Here is a 17,127-nt window from a genome sequence, read left to right as displayed (position 1 = left end):
TAGTCTCAGTAGAGACTAAGTAAGTAGAGACTCAGTAGAATCAGGAGAGTTGTCATTCTTCAAGGTTCAGCTTCCACTCCGGCATGTCTAGAACAGCCTTCTCTGTTCTGGTGCTCTCTAGACACGCTGGGCTGCAACTCTCATCAAATGTGGACCTTGTAATTCACCTTTACTTCAACAGATTTCAAATGAAGGAGTAAAATATCACAAAAGCCCACTGATAGCTATCAGTTAGACTGCCCCCCCCCAACCTGGCCATGCTGGCTCAGGGATTATGGGAGTCCGACTACTTCTAGAGGGGACTAAGTCACAGAAGGCCGCTCTAGAACGTAAGAGTGGAGCAGCAGATGTGTCTTGTCTCTAGCGCATGACAGAAGGAGCCCCCGTAGCGTGTGAAATGGTACTAGACTGTGCACTCCCTGACAGCTTAGTGTTCGTGTGCATGCGGTGCGTATCCATGTCAATGCATGCCCATGAGCGCTCAAGCACCACGAGATGTGCATCCTGCCCTTTCACACACCAGCTAGGCTGATTCTGACTCCTCGGTAGCAGATTGCTGGGCAATTGTCTGCTTTTAGCATAGCGGCAATCGTAAGGAGGAAATCGCGCCTTTTGGTTTTTAAAACTAGGCCAAACAAGCCACTGAAGAACAAATGGAATTTGCGGCGTGGATCTGCTGGAGGAGAGCCTTCAGCCGTCTCCGTAAAGCAAGGGCAGCAATCCTTGGTATAAGAACAGGAGAGTTGCGAGCTGGGTCAGCCCTACCATTAGGCAGAGTGAGGCGGCCACCTCAGGCGGCAGCTGCTGGGAGGTGGCAGCAAGGTGTTGGAGGAGAGAACCGGGTGCCACGCAGCCTGTCCTGTCTCCCACCCCCACCCCAAGAGGGCCTGTGGCCTTCAGGTGCAGTGGAGGAAGCTGTCTCATAGCTAGTCTTGAAGAAAGATTCAACTGCTAGTAAGGCAGCTTGTGTACTGGAGGGAGGGAGCGCCATCTTCTTCTTTGCCTCAGGTGGCAGAATGTCTTGGGCCATCCCTGGTTATGAGCTTGTCCTTCTTTTCATCTGTGAAAGGTTGGAGGCTATGGTGAGTTCTGCGGGCAAGGATAGCTCTGCAACAGGAGCAGGCTGAAGGTAGATCAGGAACTTCTAGTAGATCTCTGGGTGATTGGCTGAAGGACTGCAAGGATTCCAGGCTCCCAAGAGTTGAAGAATAGCAAATAAATTTTATTTTAAAATCAAACAAAACACATTATTAGTATGGCTGACCTTTTGCTAATCAGTACTGTCTTGGCCTCAGTGTTCCTTACCTGTAAAATAGGCACAAACAGTCCTATCCTCATGTCCTCAGCATGATTTGATCTGAATGATCTGATTCTGAATTTGGTGTGGAGGGGAGGGGTTGCTGCCTGAGGTAGGCAGAACCTGTGTAGACAATCAGGCGTGAAGTGAGAGGGTCTTATCCTTTGTTGGAGGGAAGAAGAGCTCCCTGTCCAAGTCCTCCCCTGCTGAGACCATGAGCAACTCCACTGAAATGTGTTTGGAAGTTGCCTTGTGCTGTGTCAACGATTTTGAGAGCTTTTTTGTTGTTGTTGAAAAACAGTATATAAATATGACAAACAAATGAATAGGATCCAGTTTCAGAGGATTGTTTTTGACCGTGAGAAGGTGCCTCTTTGTGGTAAAATATTTGTACATCAAACCATGGTGTCCAGTGGGGTAACTAAGCTGGGGCCTCCCAATGTTTTGGACTACAATTCCCATTAGCCCCCATTGGCATGACCAATGGTTGGGAATAATGGGAGGTGTGGTCCAAAATATCTAGAACGCACCAGGTTACCTCCCCCTGCATGATCTGTAATGACAGCTCTATTAGAGCCAGTTGTAGCGTAGTAGTTAGAGTGTTGGACTGGGTCTTGGGAGATCCTGGTTCTAGTCCCCACATGGCCATGAAGCTCACTGGGTGACTTTGGGCCAGCCTAGCCTACCTCACAGGGTTGTTGTGAGGATAAAACTGGAGCAGAGGAGGACCATGTAAGCTGCCTTGGCTTCCTTACAAGAGGAAAAACAGTGGGATTTAAATGAAATAATAATAAATAAATTAGACTGAATTTAGGCTGCTACTGATTGCTTGTTTGTCTTAAACAATGCTCAAGGATCAATTTGTTATGGCACCTGCCTTGGCTCTTAAGAGGGGTGAGAGGATGGAAAGCAAGTGCACAGAATTGAGGAAACACAATAGGCTAGCAAACCTTTTGGGCATGGAATGGCAGGACAAATAAATGCATAGAGGACTCTTGGTATTTATTCCACCAGTTTTAACAGTACCATGGAAATAGGGATGTCACAGCAGGTAGAGGCTCTTACAGGGACACTGCATAGTCACAGCACAACATACAGACTGATTGCCGCATTCATCACACATAGGTCAATGTGCCCTTTCTCCTGCTGTTGGAGGCAAGAACAATGGGAGGTCCCACAACGCCACATTACACATGGGATCAGAACAAGTAACACCACAGAGCAGCCCGTTGCCCTGGGCTGATTAAGCCCCAACCAGCTTGGCTCCAGTTCTTGTCCTTCTCTATGGCCTGGGGCAAAATACCAGGACTGTGTTTTGTGCCTCAGTTTTCCCCACCTGTAAAATGGGGATAACACAACTATGCTTTCCCTTGCAAAGTTTGGAGGTTCTGTAAGTGCAAAGTATTGTCAGTGTTTCTCCGTATTGCTATGGATGTGTGTATGGGGAGGGAGGGATGGAGGGAGGGAGGGTCTTCCCCTCCAGTGTCTTAAGCCTGGCAGACCTAATGGAGGTGAGCTCATCATCTTGATTCGTGATAGGGTTCATTTCTTGAGGCAAGGTTTTTTTTGTGTTCCCCCAAGGAACACAATATCTACCTTGGACCAAACCCCATGCTTCAGATCTCCTTCATCTGCACTTGAGTGAAGGCCAAAATACGGTTCTTCTCCGAAAGATAGGGCGGTTGTTTCTGTTTGCCCACATTCAGTTAACTACCAAGCCAGGTTTGTAGTCCTGGAATGGTAAATGGCTCTCTTCCTTCTCCACAGAGAGGGTTAATATGGAAAACAGGAAAGGGTGGGCCACTTCAAAGAGGCAGCACTTAGATATAATGTTGCTCAATGGGGGCCTTTGTGGGCAGAGGAGAAAGGCAAGACTCTAGTTCTAAACCTGAGACGGTCAAACACACCTCATGTTCACTTACAGGGACAGCACAAAAGGCATATTTTACAGGGAGGAGACCCTGGTTTGGGGTGGGGGGAGTATCCAGCTCACACACAGGCAAGGAAGACAAAACTTGACGGGAGTCTGCTGGATAATTTTTCATAACCCAACACCAGCCTTATGCTCCCACGGGCTGCTGCTTGCACACGCCCCACCCCGCCATGCAACACAGTTACGGGGGGGGGGGGTATTTATCTTGTGGATGAGCAGCAGCCGGGTCACATGATGGTGCACTTCTCCGCAGACTGCTTCAGGTCGTCTAGCGTGGCCTGCGCTTTATCCTTCAGGGAATCGAGGTCCAGGTTCTGGATGCTGCTCAGCTGCCCGATAACAGAGTCCTTTCCCTCTTCTTCCTCGTTGTCTTGCTCGATCATCTTGGCCAGCTCTTTCGGGAGCTCCACATCACCCCCGACAAGCTGGATTTGGTTGTCATCTGTTTCATTCTGAAGAGAAAAGTGTTAATTAGAAGGGGGGAGAGATTACAGCAGTGGTTTTAATGTTCTATATGTTTTAAATTGTTTTATTGTGTGCTGTTTGGTTTTAATTTTTGTGAACCGCCCAGAGAGCTTCGGCTATTGGGCAGTATAGAAATGAAATAAACAAACAAACAAACAAATACAGCAGGAGGCAGAACTTCAGGTCCATGAGACAAATACGGCCCACTCCTGGGGTTCCAATCCAGTCTTCCAGTGTTCCCCAGATGGCTATGCCTCCATCCCCCATCCCCAGCCCATCGCCCCGGCTGCCAATCATTTAGCGGCTTCTCAGCATTTGCATGGTTTCCCCCCATTCTAAAAGTTTGAAATGCCTCTCCCAAAATGTCAGGATTAGGCCCAGGCTCCCTGTTGAGTCTGAAGACTCTGATTTTGATTCGGGGGGGGGGGGGCTAGAGAAGAACAGCTGGGACAGAGGGCGGTGGAGGGAATTCTCCAAGACCCTCCAGGAGCCAAGAAATATCAATCAGCAGGTCACACATACCACCTCCCCACCCCTATCCCCATGGGAAATCAGCTTCTTTCAGAGGGAGAGGAAGGGCACGAATTGGCAGATGCAAGAGTCCACCATTGATCCAAGGGGGTAGACCTTATGAGAGGAGGAAGGCGTTTGCCAGGCTGGCCATCGCCCCGGAGGGAGGACCTACCCTGAAGGAGGGGCTCAGAAAGTCATTTGAGTACTGTGTAGTAGCCTATTGTTAGTTCCGCAGCAACTTTAGTCCCTGCTGGGGTTTTCCTTACAGAGAACTCAAACTTAGTTAGTTATGCCCTGGGGGCAGCCATTAGCCTCAACTGACTCAAATAGTTTGAAAGCCCACTGCTAGCACAACAAAGGAGAGTCGATTGGAAGTTGGAGTCTCTGTCTGTTTTACTGCACTGCAGGAGGGGTCGTAGACCTGACATAAGGCTTTGATCTTGGCAGTAAGAGCTTTAAGCTACAATACGCCTTTGGCCCTGCCCTCTTTTGCCTCTGGCCCCACCCACCACTGGAATGTGGCCCCTGAGAGCTTCTCTTAATTGAATTTGGCCCTTGGGCTGAAAGAAGCTCTGCACCCCAGATTTATTTATTTATTTCATTTCTATACCACCCAATAGCCAAAGCTCTCTGGGCAGATCATCAAAATTAAAACCATAAAGCGCAGCATAAAACAATATAAAATATAAAAGCTTAAAACCACAATATAACCAGAATAAAACCTAGCAGCAATGCAGAGAGCTAAAATACTCAGAAGCTAAAATGCTAAAATGCTGGGGAGGGGGGAAGGTATTCACCTGACACCGAAAGGAGTACAACGTAGGCACCAGGCCAACTTCTCTAGGGAGCTCATTCCACAGCCAGGGTGCCACAGCAGAAAAGGCCCTCTTCCTGGTAGCCACCTGCCTCACTTTCTTTGGCAGGGGCTCACGGAGAAGGACCCCTGAAGATGATCTTAGGGTCCAGGCAGGTACATATGGGAGAAGGCATTCCTTCAGATAACCTGGCCCCAATCTGTTAAGGGCTTTGAATGTTAATATCAGCATTTGAATTTATTAGAGTCTAGTCTTTGGATAGCATCCAGAGCTTGAGCCCAGCCTCTCTCAATGAGGTGAGGCCCTGTGCCAAATCATAGAACAGTAGGGTTGGAAGGGGCCTACAAGGCCATCGAGTCCAACCCCCAACAAATGTCGGACGCAACAACTGCTCAACACACTTTTCCAGTGGAAGAGATGCTCCATCACCATGGTGGCAAAGTGCAGAATCAGCGAAGCCAGCAGGAGGGAGCAGTATGACCCTATCACCATGGCATACAACTGGGACATCTCTCCTGGTTCCGGTCTAACAGGAAATCATGAGAGAGGTGGGGCAGGAAGTGGGAAGATGCAAGGTTGTCAGTAGGTATTTATCAGCTGGCAAGCTAAGGCGGGGGTGACTTCTCTGTGGTTCCTGGCATGCTCAGGGGAATCCTATGCTGTCTACTTGATAGTAGTTAGTAGCTTTTTATAATGGTACTACTGCAAAACTGAATGCTAATATTTATATTTCATTTTTTGCCTTTCTTCTATCATGTAACTACAGACAGACCTGAAATGGTCAAGAGGTCTCCCATCCAGGGACAGACCAGATCCACACCTGCTTAGCTTTCAGACATTGTATGTATGTATGTATGTTTAGAATAATTATATACTGCCCAATAAGGAAGTTCTTTCAGTGGATTACAGTAAAAGTTTAAACCACTTAAACCCAGAACCTCAAACAGAATCAAAACAGCAGCAGAATAAATCCAGCAACAGGAAATAACATTGGTGCCAAAGATCTGAAAAGCACTCCAAAATGTTTAAAGCAGAAAGGCCTAGGAGAATAAGGGAGCAATCCTATGCCGATAGTTGCCTGCCTCCAAACTCTGAGGTGACCAACTGTCCAGTGCAGGGCGGGTGGAACATGGAGGGGAACCTGTCCTCCACCTTCTGGCTGCCTGACCCTCATGGCTAGATAGCTGATTTCGGCTGTCTAGCCATGGGACTTTGGGGCAGGGGATGGGGGAAAGGCTGGACGACGCATTGGAAGTGTTGGAACAGCACTTCTGCACACCCCTCCCCGCCCCCAGGAATGCCCCCTTTTGCCCCGCTCCATGCTGCTTTTCGGAGGTGGTTTTCTAGGAACCAACCTCAGAGTGTGGGCTCCAAGGTCGGTTCCCAGAACTGAACAATCCTGTGGCCGTCTAGCCACTGTCTTGCTCTCTAAAAAGGTTTTCACCTGAGTATAGGCATAGTTCTCTGGGGACTGCATTTCATAGCCAGGGCATCACCACAGAAATGCTCTTTTTCTAGCAGCCACCCTCCTTGCCTCATTTGGCAGCAGCACCTAGAGAAGACCTAGGGAGATGGTCTTAGGGTCTGGGTAACCCAAGCTGTTGAGTTCCGTGATAGAAGGAAGGCCGTACTCCCTCCTGGGTAGCGATGTCAGAAAAATCCGCAATGGAATCAAATGAGTTTGGATTTCTGTGACTCCGATCCATGGATTCCGCAGTGGAAGGGCTTTTCCCAAGTCGCACAGACTTCACCAACTGGTAGACCATTTTTTAAAAAACTTTCAGGAATTTTATGCAAATTTAGTCATAGAAAAATATGTACAATTTAAAAAAAAAAAACAGACACTGTCCGAAAATGCATTTTGCGGGGATTTGCCCATTTGGGGCATTTTTGCAATTGTGAATTTGTGCAAATGAGAATTTGTGCAAATTCAGGAAATTAGAAAAAATCTGATTCTGCCAATGAGTGGATGACGGAATGAAAGGCACCTGGCAATCTGCAAAATGCAGACAGAACAGATTTTACAAAATCCATACATCCCTACTCATCCAGGGGGAGAATGTCAATGGTGGGTAAGACCAAAAACAAAAGTGGGCAAGGTCAAAGCCTCATTCACATATATCCATCCACAACCTACCCCCATTCACGCACACTCATATTCTCATTCTCAGGGCTTTTCTACATGAGGCTTTTCATGCGCACCTTTACCGAGGCCTCTGGTTCTCCATTCTTTGCGGGACTAAGGACGTCTCTTTTACATATGTTTTTTGGGTATTTTTTTCTTTCTCTGCCTTTCTATATGTTGCATTACACAACCAAGAAAACACAAGGAGGTAAGCATCCAAAGTAGATCACAAAGAAGAGAAACGCGTTCTCAGGATGCAAGATAGACTTTATTGTAGGAAGCCACACAACCACTAGGTGCCGCTGTGATATAGTGGAATTGCGCAAATACACAAGGCTTCTATAACACCATTGAGAAAAACACCAGACTTTTCTCATTAGAAAAAATGAAGTGATAATGCTTGCAAAGCACGGGAGAGGCCCTGCAGGGTGATGATGTTGGGTAAGGACCTGCAAACTACCATGAGTGAGCAATAAGGAATGCACAATAAAAGCCTTGTGTAGAAAGGCTCTCTGTCTCTCTCTCATACACACACACACACACACACACACAGTCTTCTTAAAAAGCCTCCCAGTAAAGTCAAGGGGAGGCTTTTTAAAAGCTGAATTGTCATGGGATTTTTGGAGGGGGCTCACAGAGCATGGGGAGGGGCTGTAGCTCAGTGGTGCAGCACCTGCTTTGCATGCAGAAGGTCCCAGGTTCAATCCCCGGCATCTCCAGGTAGGGCTGGAAAAACTCTTGTCTGAAACCCTGGAGAGCGGCTGCCAGTCACTGCTGCCAGTACTGGGCTAGATGGACCAAAGTTCTGACTCAGTAGAAGGCAGCTTCCTATTTTCCTCTCTAGGGAGGGGTAATCCTTCTCTCCCCAGCTGCAGCCTCACCACCACCTCCACCAAAATCAATCCCCTGCACTGCAATTAATCTTGAAAAAAAACCCTTCCCATTGGCTCCAACAGGAGCCTTTCCCCCAAAAGGAGCCTTTCCCCAAACAGGAGCCGTTCCCTGAATAGGAGCTTTCCCCCAACAGGAGCTTTTCCCTGAATAGGAGCTTTTCCCTGAATAGGAGCTTTTCCCCAACAGGAGCCTTTTCCCCAACAGGAGCGTTTACCCAAACAGGAGCCTTTCCCTGAATAGGAGCTTTTCCCCAACAGGAGCCTTTCCCCCAACAGGAGGCTTTCCCTGAACAGGAGGCTTGAAGGCACAGATGGGGAACTGGTGGGTCGCAGGAGGCCTGCAAGCCACCAGTTCCCTGTCCATGCCTTAAAGCTCAGTACCTGCACCTGCCCAGTTTGGTCCCTGATTCCCAGCTTCTCATTCAACACCTCACAGTTTTGGATGCAGCCTGAATAAGGAATGGATGTTTACACACCTCTAGTCCAGGTTTATCTATATTCAGCAGCAGCAGCTCTCCAAAGACTCCAGCAGAGGTTTTTCCATCCCCTGCTACCTGATCCTTGTAACTGACGGTGCCAGGGATTCAACCTGGGGTCTCTACTACATGCAATATAGGGCCTGTACCACTGGGCTATAGTCCTTCCTCCACTAGGAACTACTAACCCAAGAGAGGAAGATGAGAGGGGGAAGTGGGGCCAATCCACCAGGCCTGCTGAAAGACAACTTAATTTCCCCCCTCTTCCCTCCACATGTCTTTTTCCTTGTGGGTCATGCCTTTCTGGATTGTAAGCCTGCGAACAGGGACTGTCTTGTTTTACTGATTGCATGTAAGCCACTCTAGGAGCCTTTTTTGAGGGGGGCTGAGGGGTGGGATAATAATACTTGAAATAAATAAATACAGTTAAAAACAACAACAACAACAACATCTTCAGCTCTGCTTGGAACTAACGGGCATCAGCAGAGGACAAGAGCATGCTTCCATTAGCCATTTCCAAGCATAGACTGTTACTGACACTTTTATCTGCACCTGCCACTCTGCAGGCAGCTGCTTCTAAGATTGAAGTAACAACTTCTATCCACCTTTTCAGTCCTCATGCTCTGCCACCCTCTATAGCATAAAACATCATTATTTTCTCCTCTGGTATCTAGCTGTCGCTCACCCCCTAATACCGTCACAAGCAACAGCAGTACCCCTGCCAAAATCTGGCTGGGTTCCCTTCGTCCTACTGCTGCAGCAAAGGTCTGGTGACCTACCTTGGGCAGTCTGTATTTGTCCCGGAAGTGAGTCCGCAGCGTAGCTCGCTCTGCCTTGCGCTGGGCAAATTCGGCGTCTCGTTCCATCCTGCAGAAATCGCATTGGTGGGAAGGTTGTCTTATTAGCCACTTGGCATGCTAAGCAGAGGCCACCTGGAGTTAGTCACCAGGGCAAAAAAAAGGGGAAGGTTCCCCAATGCAGGTTGCTAAATCTCCACTTCAAACCTGAGTATTTCATACAGCCTGACGTTAATCACAGTACGTCCACAGGGTCATTTTCTTTTAAATCTTACTTCATTAATTTAGGATAATTGCCAGCCTCTATACCTATATAGAAATGTCAGAGAAATCCGCAATAGAAACAACTAAGTTTCTCAACAAATGTGCATTTGGGAGGAATTCGCACACTTTCGCATGAGCAATTTCCCGCAAAAGTGGATTTGTGCAAAAGTGAATTTGTGCAAATCCGCAAACAATGTGACAGAATGAAAAGTGCCTGACAATCCACAAAACACAGGTGGAACAGATTTTACACAGTCTGTACATCCCTGTATGCATACTCAAGAGTTGCTGATGAGTACTGCCATATTGCATATGACATGCACACAAGTGTGTGTCTGTGTGATGCAGCCTTGCATGCAAAACAACTCTTTCTATTATCTTATGCCGAGGTGTTGAACCTCGGCCATGTGGGCCAAATCCAGTGCACCTGGGGTCCCAATTTGGCCTTCTGGGGCTTCCCAGATGGCCAAGGCCGGCCCAAGACATTTGGCTGCCTGAGGTAAAGGACAAGATGGTGCCCCAATTCATTCCAAATCTCACTTTCACAGTGGCAACAAAATTGTGTCCTCTCCTACACCTAGGGAAGCAGCTAGCTCAGGGGGTGCAGGGACAAGCTGTGTGGCACACGCAGCTCTATCCTCCAACAGTGGGGAATGCCCCAGGGGGCTCTGAAGGAATAATTTGGGGGCTGCTACTGCTGTCCCTTAGCATCTGCTACCTGAGTTGGTGGCTTCACCCTGCCTAATGGTAGGGCTGGCCCTGCGGATGGCCAGGTCCCCTTTGCCCCGACTGCTGGCCGTCGATCATTTGGTGGTTTCACACATTCCCCCCCCCATTTCCCCATTGTCCCCCTAAAGGTTGAAATGCCCCTCCTAAGACTCAGCTTCTAGCAGTAAGAGCATTCAGCTAAAATAAGCCAGTATTTTGGCTCCACTCCCTTTTCCTTCAGCCCCGCCCACCACTGGAATGTGGCCCCCAAAGAGCTTCTCCAAAATGGAATGCAGCCCTTGGGCTGAAAGAAGTTCAACACCCCTGATCTTATATATCCACCCTGCTACAAAGGTCTTAGTTGTTTAGTGCCCCCTCCCCAAGATTGAAACCCTAGTCTCCATATTACATAATCCAGAACACCTAACCCAACATGGTTCTATATTCATAATGGCTACTGTAGATTGGAATGCCCACTTCACTTATAAGCATTCATTGGAGAGGTGGAAAAAAATCCCAATAAAAAAGAGAAGAGTAATAGACAAACAAAGGGTGGATCCAGAGTTAGTCATACTTGGAGTCAACCCATTTAAGTCAATGGGCCTTAGGTTGGTCATGACTACCTTTTGATTTCAATCATTCTATTCTAAGTATGACTAAGTCTGGATTAGGGATGTCGGGGAAATCTGCAACGGAACCAAATGAGTTCGGGTTTTTATGACTCTGACCCACAGATTCCACAGCAGACCAGCTCCCACACCCACCCATCCCAGTTGGGTGGGTTCTGTGGACTTCCAGACTGTTTTTCTAAAGTAGAAAAATATGCAAAAATAAAAAACCACCAATTGCTGAAAATGCACCGTTCCCCCATAGACTAAAACATGAAATGCACATTTTGTGGGAATGTGTGCGTTTTTGCATGTGCAAATTTGCACAAATTCATATTTGTGCAAATGTGAATTTGTGCAAATTTGGAAACTAGAAAAAATCCAATTCTGTCAGTGGGCTGACAACAGAATGAAATGTGCCTGACAACTTGTGAAACACAGAGAGAACGGATGTTACACAATCTGTAGAGCCTTAGTCTGGACCCAACACAAGGTGTTAAGATGTAGAAGTGATATGCATTAAGCCTGGATATGGACATGGCTTTCCTCCTCTAATGATCATATGCTGAAAAGGTATAGGACCTTTTCAGGAACTCTTTCACTCCTTCCATTCTCTTTCCCAAAGGAATCACTATCAGTCTGCTCCAATTCCATGCTCTCAAGAACCATAGCACCTTGAGCACCATTTCCTTGGTGCAAAGGCTAGGTACAAATCAAATGAATGAATGAATGAATGTACATTTGCTTTGATGGGGTGGAGAAGTATAACCCAAGAAAATTCTGCTCATTGACACCCACAGAGAACAGCAAAGAGGCTTGAAAATCAGCAATAATCTCCAAACAGATTGTTTCCTAAATAGCTGCTTTTGAAGAATTTTATTCAAAGCACGTTCCTAGTTCACAACAGCAAAGATCTTGGGCAATGTATTTCCCACAAAAGTCAATGGGATGTTGACTGCATATCTTTCATTCCAAGTACTCTGGCTGAACTCACTTGTAGTTGTGAAAACTACCCCCTCTGGAAATTGTTACACATATAAAATGTTACACTGAAATCTGAATGCAGTCTTGCCCAGTTAGTGTCTGGGTGGTACAGTATTTCAGAACAAAATAAGGAGGATTTGGTGTACACATTCTAGCACTTTGCTGCTGGTTTCTGCTGAGACTACTACTGGAGAGCTTGTACTCCTATGGTGGTAGTTCAGTCTTCAGTTTGATTTAGATATTTCGAGCAAATCCAGGAGCCGATCTGCGTTTCCCAGAAGATTTGAGTTTAACATCTGAGTTCATTGGGGCTTAATCCCAAGTAAGCAGGTATATGATTGCAGCTCAAGTCAGGAGTGAGTAGATTTCAGACTTATAGTATCTAATTTTACTAGAAACTCAAGATTCACCAGCTGAATCCTGAGCCCAAGAAATGGCTTTGAGTACAAGAACTGTATGGAATTCACAGTCTTTCTGCACACAAATCCAGACTGGTTACTGCTCCCCCACACACACAGAAGCTTTAAATATAAATTATATATATATAATTCAGGGCTGGGGTGGGGAGATAGTTTTGTTGCTACTATTGTTAAAAGAACTGAGAGTCAGAAATCCTTGCTGATCTACTGCAAATCATCCGGAGATCTCCGGGTGACAGTGTGAATGTCCCCTGTCCTTTGGAGCAGAAATAGCTACATAGAAAGGGTTGTAGACCTATTAAAACAATGGGAATTAAATTAGTCATGATTAACATGTCCCACTGATTTCAATGGGTCTACTTCAAGTAGGACTAAATCTGGATCCCAGCCAAAGTCTTTTTCAAATGTAGATTTTGTCATCCTTTCTTCAAGGAGAGAGCCAGAGAAGATAGCTCAGTATAAAGCCTGGATGTGAACCGGTGGGAAAGGGAATAGTTAAAACCCAGTACAACTCTGTGTACAGACTTGCTACAGACTGCTACAGAAAGTAATTAGTTAGTGCAGGAGAAGAAGGAAGCATTTAATCTAAAAGTTATGTGTGAATGGGGTCTTAAATAATCTTGGGTGTCCCCCATCCCCTTTAAAATCAGAAATGCTGAGGAATATAACCCCAAATTTCCTGAGGAAAAACTATAGTGAGAATTAGTGTTTCCTGAGAAAACAATCCCATCTCTTGAAGGCAAAAGCAGATTAAAAGATTGTTGTTGTTGTTCAGTTGTTCAGTCGTGTCCGACTCTTCATGACCCCATGGACCTAGCACGCCAGGCCTTCCTGTCCTGCGCTCTCTCCCGGAGTGTGCTCAAGTCCATATTCATTGCATTGGTGAATATTCTAGCCATCTCATCCTCTGCCGTCCCCTTCTCCTTTTGCCTTCAATCTTTCCCAGCATCAGGGTCTTTTCCAGAGAGTTTTCTCTTCATATTAGGTGGCCAAAATATTTTAGCTTTAGCTTCAGTATCTGTCCTTCCAATGAGCACTCAGGGTTGATTTCCTTTAGGATGGACTGATTTGACCTCCTTGCAGTCCAGGGGACTCTTAAGAGTCTTCTCCAGCACCACAGTTCGAAAGCATCGATTCTTCAGCGCTCAGCCTTCCTGATAGTCCAGCTCTCACAGCCATACATTGCTACTGGGAAAACCATAGCTTTGATTATACGAACCTTTGTCGGCAAGGTGATGTCTCTGCTTCTTACTATGCTGTCTAGGTTTGCCATAGCTTTCCTCCCAAGGAGCAAGCATCTTTTAATTTCATGGCTCATTTAAAATGCATTACTGACATTCCCCGCCTTCTGCAACAAATGTAAAGTCCTGAGTTCACTTCCACATTTTCCTTGCCACTTATGATGGCACAGGATCTCTTTAACCCAGTTTGTGCTTAAATGGAAGGATCAGCTTCCACAGTCTACATTTGGTAGCCCAGATTTTTACATCTGCATGGAAAAAGGGGAGGATTTGGGTCTGAACTTTGCATAAAAATTGCTTAGAGCAAGGGATTTATTTTTGTACAGATGGTGCTTGGAGCTATTTTTAATTTATCTTAAAAATGTCCTATTTTTGTTGGAGGCATGGACTTTTTAAACATCCTGCTAGAATCAATCCAGCAAAGCCACTTTGAGGTTTCCAGATGTCCTCTCTTCTGTATAACACTACCTATTTTTTATTTTGTTTGCTTTTAAAGGAACAATCCCAATAATCTCCTTTCAATTTAGTGGCAAAGATATTTTACTATGTGAGGAATATTGTAGGGGAAGAATCTTTACTGTGTGTGTGTGTGTGTGTGTGTGAACTTCTATGTGCTTTCTAATTTCACTCTGACATTCTCCTCCTACTCTAAAAAGATAGGGTTAGATCCAGAATTAGTCATATGAAGAGTGGGGTAAGCATGACTAAGTCTGGATCAAAACCATAAACTAGTGTGTCCAGCAGATCAGGTTGGACTTAGACCTGAGTTCATACCCATCTTCAGACATGGATTCATCAAACTGGCCTTCAGCAAGTCATTTAGACAAAGGGGAACTATAGTCACTCCCCTTGACAGGACTGATGGTGGAATGAGTCTGAGATGTGGGAATGTTCAGTATTTCCTATTTTATCTCAGACTTGCTCACCTCGAATCTTCTGGCCATGCTGTATATCTAAATACTTCACATTTAGTGAGTTGAGATCAGTTACACTTTTTTGGTCTGGTGTTGATTTTGCTCAGGAATTTTCACATGTATATATATAGGGGTGATCAAATTTCCATCTCCCTTCTGTCAATCTACCAGGGAATCAAAGAGCATGAAAAGCACATAGAGTTAGGTTTGTGGTAGATACATGCAAGAAGAGTCATACCATATCCTCCAGAGGATGAAGTGGATGCTAATCCCAGAAAGCTTATGTCACAGTATGCCTGTTAGCCTTATAAGGTGTCACAAGGCTCTTGGTTTGAACATCACCCAGGATTCCCCAACCAGATATCCTCCAGATGTGTTGGCCTACAACTCCCATCAGCTGGCTGGGGCTGATGGAAGTTGTAGTCTAAACCATCTGGAAGCTGTCAGGTTGTGGATGGCAGAAACATCCTGAAAGGCAAAAAAAGAGAGGGGGAGGGCAAAAAAGGGGACGATGTCCCCCCTTCCCCGATACTTACTTTTCCTCCACAAGCTGCTTCTGATATTCTTCGAACTCTTCCTTTGTCATCCCGGCGGCTTCGGCGGGAGACTTCTCCCCCTCTCCTTTCTCTTCTCCTCCCCCCAGTCCACCGGTGAGATTCTTCAGTTGCCCACCCACCACCGACTTCACCATGAAAGCCATTGCCAGGCTGTATGGGTGAGGGTGAGGGGGAAGAGCTGCAGGACTGGAGTGAGCGCCACGGGAAGGAGAGGAGAAGCGGTGGTGGCCACCTGAGCTTGGCCTGCTGGTTGAAGCTCAGCGCTGGGCTGCGGTTCAGATCAGGGTGGTCGTCCCCGGCTGCTGTGGAGGCCCCTCCTCGAGGTTTTCCATCGAGGCTCGGACGCTGCTCTGGAGGGACTTGTCCAGGCTCCGGGCGGGCTTCGGAACCGGCAGGTCGCGGACAGCTCCGAGAGACCCCGACTGCGCCTCCTTCGCCGGAGCCACCGCCGGGCTCTCCGGAACTCCGTCCAGCACCACGGCGCGCGGACAGCGACTGCTGCCTGGGCGAGCGCCTGGGCGGCGTGTGCGGGCGGACGGCGCCAGGCGCGAGAAGGGCGCCCCCCGCTTGCCAAGAGGGCAGCCGCCGCCCGCGGAGAACCCGGCGCGCGCCCGACCGCGCCTCCCCGAGCGCGACGGGCTCACTCTGCCCGCGGATCCCGCCCCTTCGCCCTTCCAGCTCCGCCTCCCCCTTGCCCCTCGTTAAAAAAGGGAGAGGGGGGCGGCGGGGGGGGGTTAAGTTGTTCACTGGCATGGCGTGCCAGGCATCTTCTCTCTCTTTGCCATCTTCCGGTGGGGTAGCTGTGCGTGTTAGTCCCTTGCCGCTGCAAAACCACCAAGTGCCTTGTAAAAACAACAAAGAGCCTTGTGCCACCCTAAAGGCTAACCATTTTATTCGGATGTATTTTGATTGTATTAATGTACTATTGATTACATTTATATCCCACCTTTTCCCCTCAAGGCAACGTACATGGTCCTCCTCCTTCTCCTCCCCATTTTATCCCCACAACAACCTTGTGAGGTAGGTTAGGCTGAGAGCCAGTGACCGGCCCAGGTCGCAGACCAACACTGTAACCACTACACCACACTGGCTCTCTCTGTTGTTTTTGCTGCACTAGGCAAACACAGCGATCCCTCTGGAAAAGCGTCTTGTGTTACTTTTTGAAGACAGACCCATTGTTGCAGAAGCTGGCGTGGACTGCAACCCACTTCATCCAGTGTGTGAAGAGTTATCGCCAGCTGGCAGACATTATCTCGCTCTCCTGACACACATGCACGTGCGTGTGCATGCACAGACACATGCAGTGGGGGAGGGGGACAGTAAACAGAGGAGTTCAAATGCCCATGGAAGGCATAAGTAATCTGTGGCAATTTTATGTAGCTTAAACATATACAAGCTTTAACTAAAATGTCACAGACTGGCAGCACAATCCTATAAATACCTACTCTGAAGTAAACCCTACTGAGTGCGATTGTGGACTTAGTCCCAGGTAAGTATAGGATTGCAGTGCAACTGTCTTGCATTTCTAGTTCCACAATTTGCCTCTCCTGCCCCTCTCCCCATGTGTGTGTTTGCATCTGCATGTATCTCTCTCTTTCTAGCCATATATCTGTTACCTATCTATAGCAGCCCTCCTAATGTTTTGGATTACAATTCCTATCATCCTCAGCCAGCATGGCCAACACATCTGGAGGGCACCAGGTTGGGGGAGGCTGATCTATAGGACAGGTGAGACTCAGGGTTAAATCCCCACTTGGCCACAAAACCTATTGGTTGTTCTTGGCCAGTCACCAGCTCACACCCTAACCTAACTCACTGCCTAGCTGTGAGGGAAAAAATGGTGTTTGGGGAGAGAGAACCATGTATGTTGCCATAAGGTCCTAGGAGGAAAGGCAAGATAAAAATGTAATTTTAAAAAATATATCTATGCACAAATTAAAAATAAAGATTGCTACACTGGCCCATGGATAAAAACAAAACAAAAAACCCAGGGTGAGTGCATGTCCAAAATATTCCTTTATTAGGATCAATCCAAATGCCTCAAAAGATTGTGCAAGCTTTTGAGTTCTCCAGAACCCTTCTTCAGGCTAGGTGGCAGGGGACATGGGGAAGAAACAG

The 17,127-nt window shown here is 47.1% G+C and overlaps 1 protein-coding gene across 1 annotated transcript; it reads right to left on the bottom strand.

The window, feature by feature from the left end:
• Positions 1-2,279: 2,279 nt before the first annotated feature.
• CPLX3 (complexin 3) lies at positions 2,280-15,696 on the bottom strand. The gene is made up of 3 exons (XM_084816410.1): positions 14,989-15,696; positions 9,297-9,384; positions 2,280-3,682 (listed from the first exon to the last, which is right to left on the bottom strand). Exons 1-3 carry the CDS (start codon positions 15,150-15,152, stop codon positions 3,458-3,460), a joined length of 477 nt encoding a protein of 158 aa, XP_084672536.1. The 5' UTR covers positions 15,153-15,696; the 3' UTR covers positions 2,280-3,457.
• Between the last annotated feature and the right edge of the window lie 1,431 nt (positions 15,697-17,127).

Source organism: Heloderma suspectum, chromosome 11, assembly GCF_057233095.1.
Source record: "Heloderma suspectum isolate Gila_16-S chromosome 11, 16-S_ref, whole genome shotgun sequence".
NCBI lineage: Eukaryota > Metazoa > Chordata > Lepidosauria > Squamata > Helodermatidae > Heloderma > Heloderma suspectum.
This window is presented reverse-complemented; position numbering and strand designations above follow the sequence as displayed.

What these genes read in the sequence shown, in the direction of transcription:
- CPLX3 (XM_084816410.1), bottom strand. Translation starts at nt 15,152, where the DNA reads ATGGCTTTCATGGTGAAGTCGGTGGTGGGTGGGCAACTGAAGAATCTC. An exon ending in AAGCAGCTTGTGGAGGAAAA is followed by an intron (nt 9,385 to 14,988) that starts GTAAGTATCGGG and finishes CGATTTCTGCAG; the next exon opens with GATGGAACGAGACGCCGAAT. An exon ending in ACAAATACAGACTGCCCAAG is followed by an intron (nt 3,683 to 9,296) that starts GTAGGTCACCAG and finishes TTTTCTCTTCAG; the next exon opens with AATGAAACAGATGACAACCA.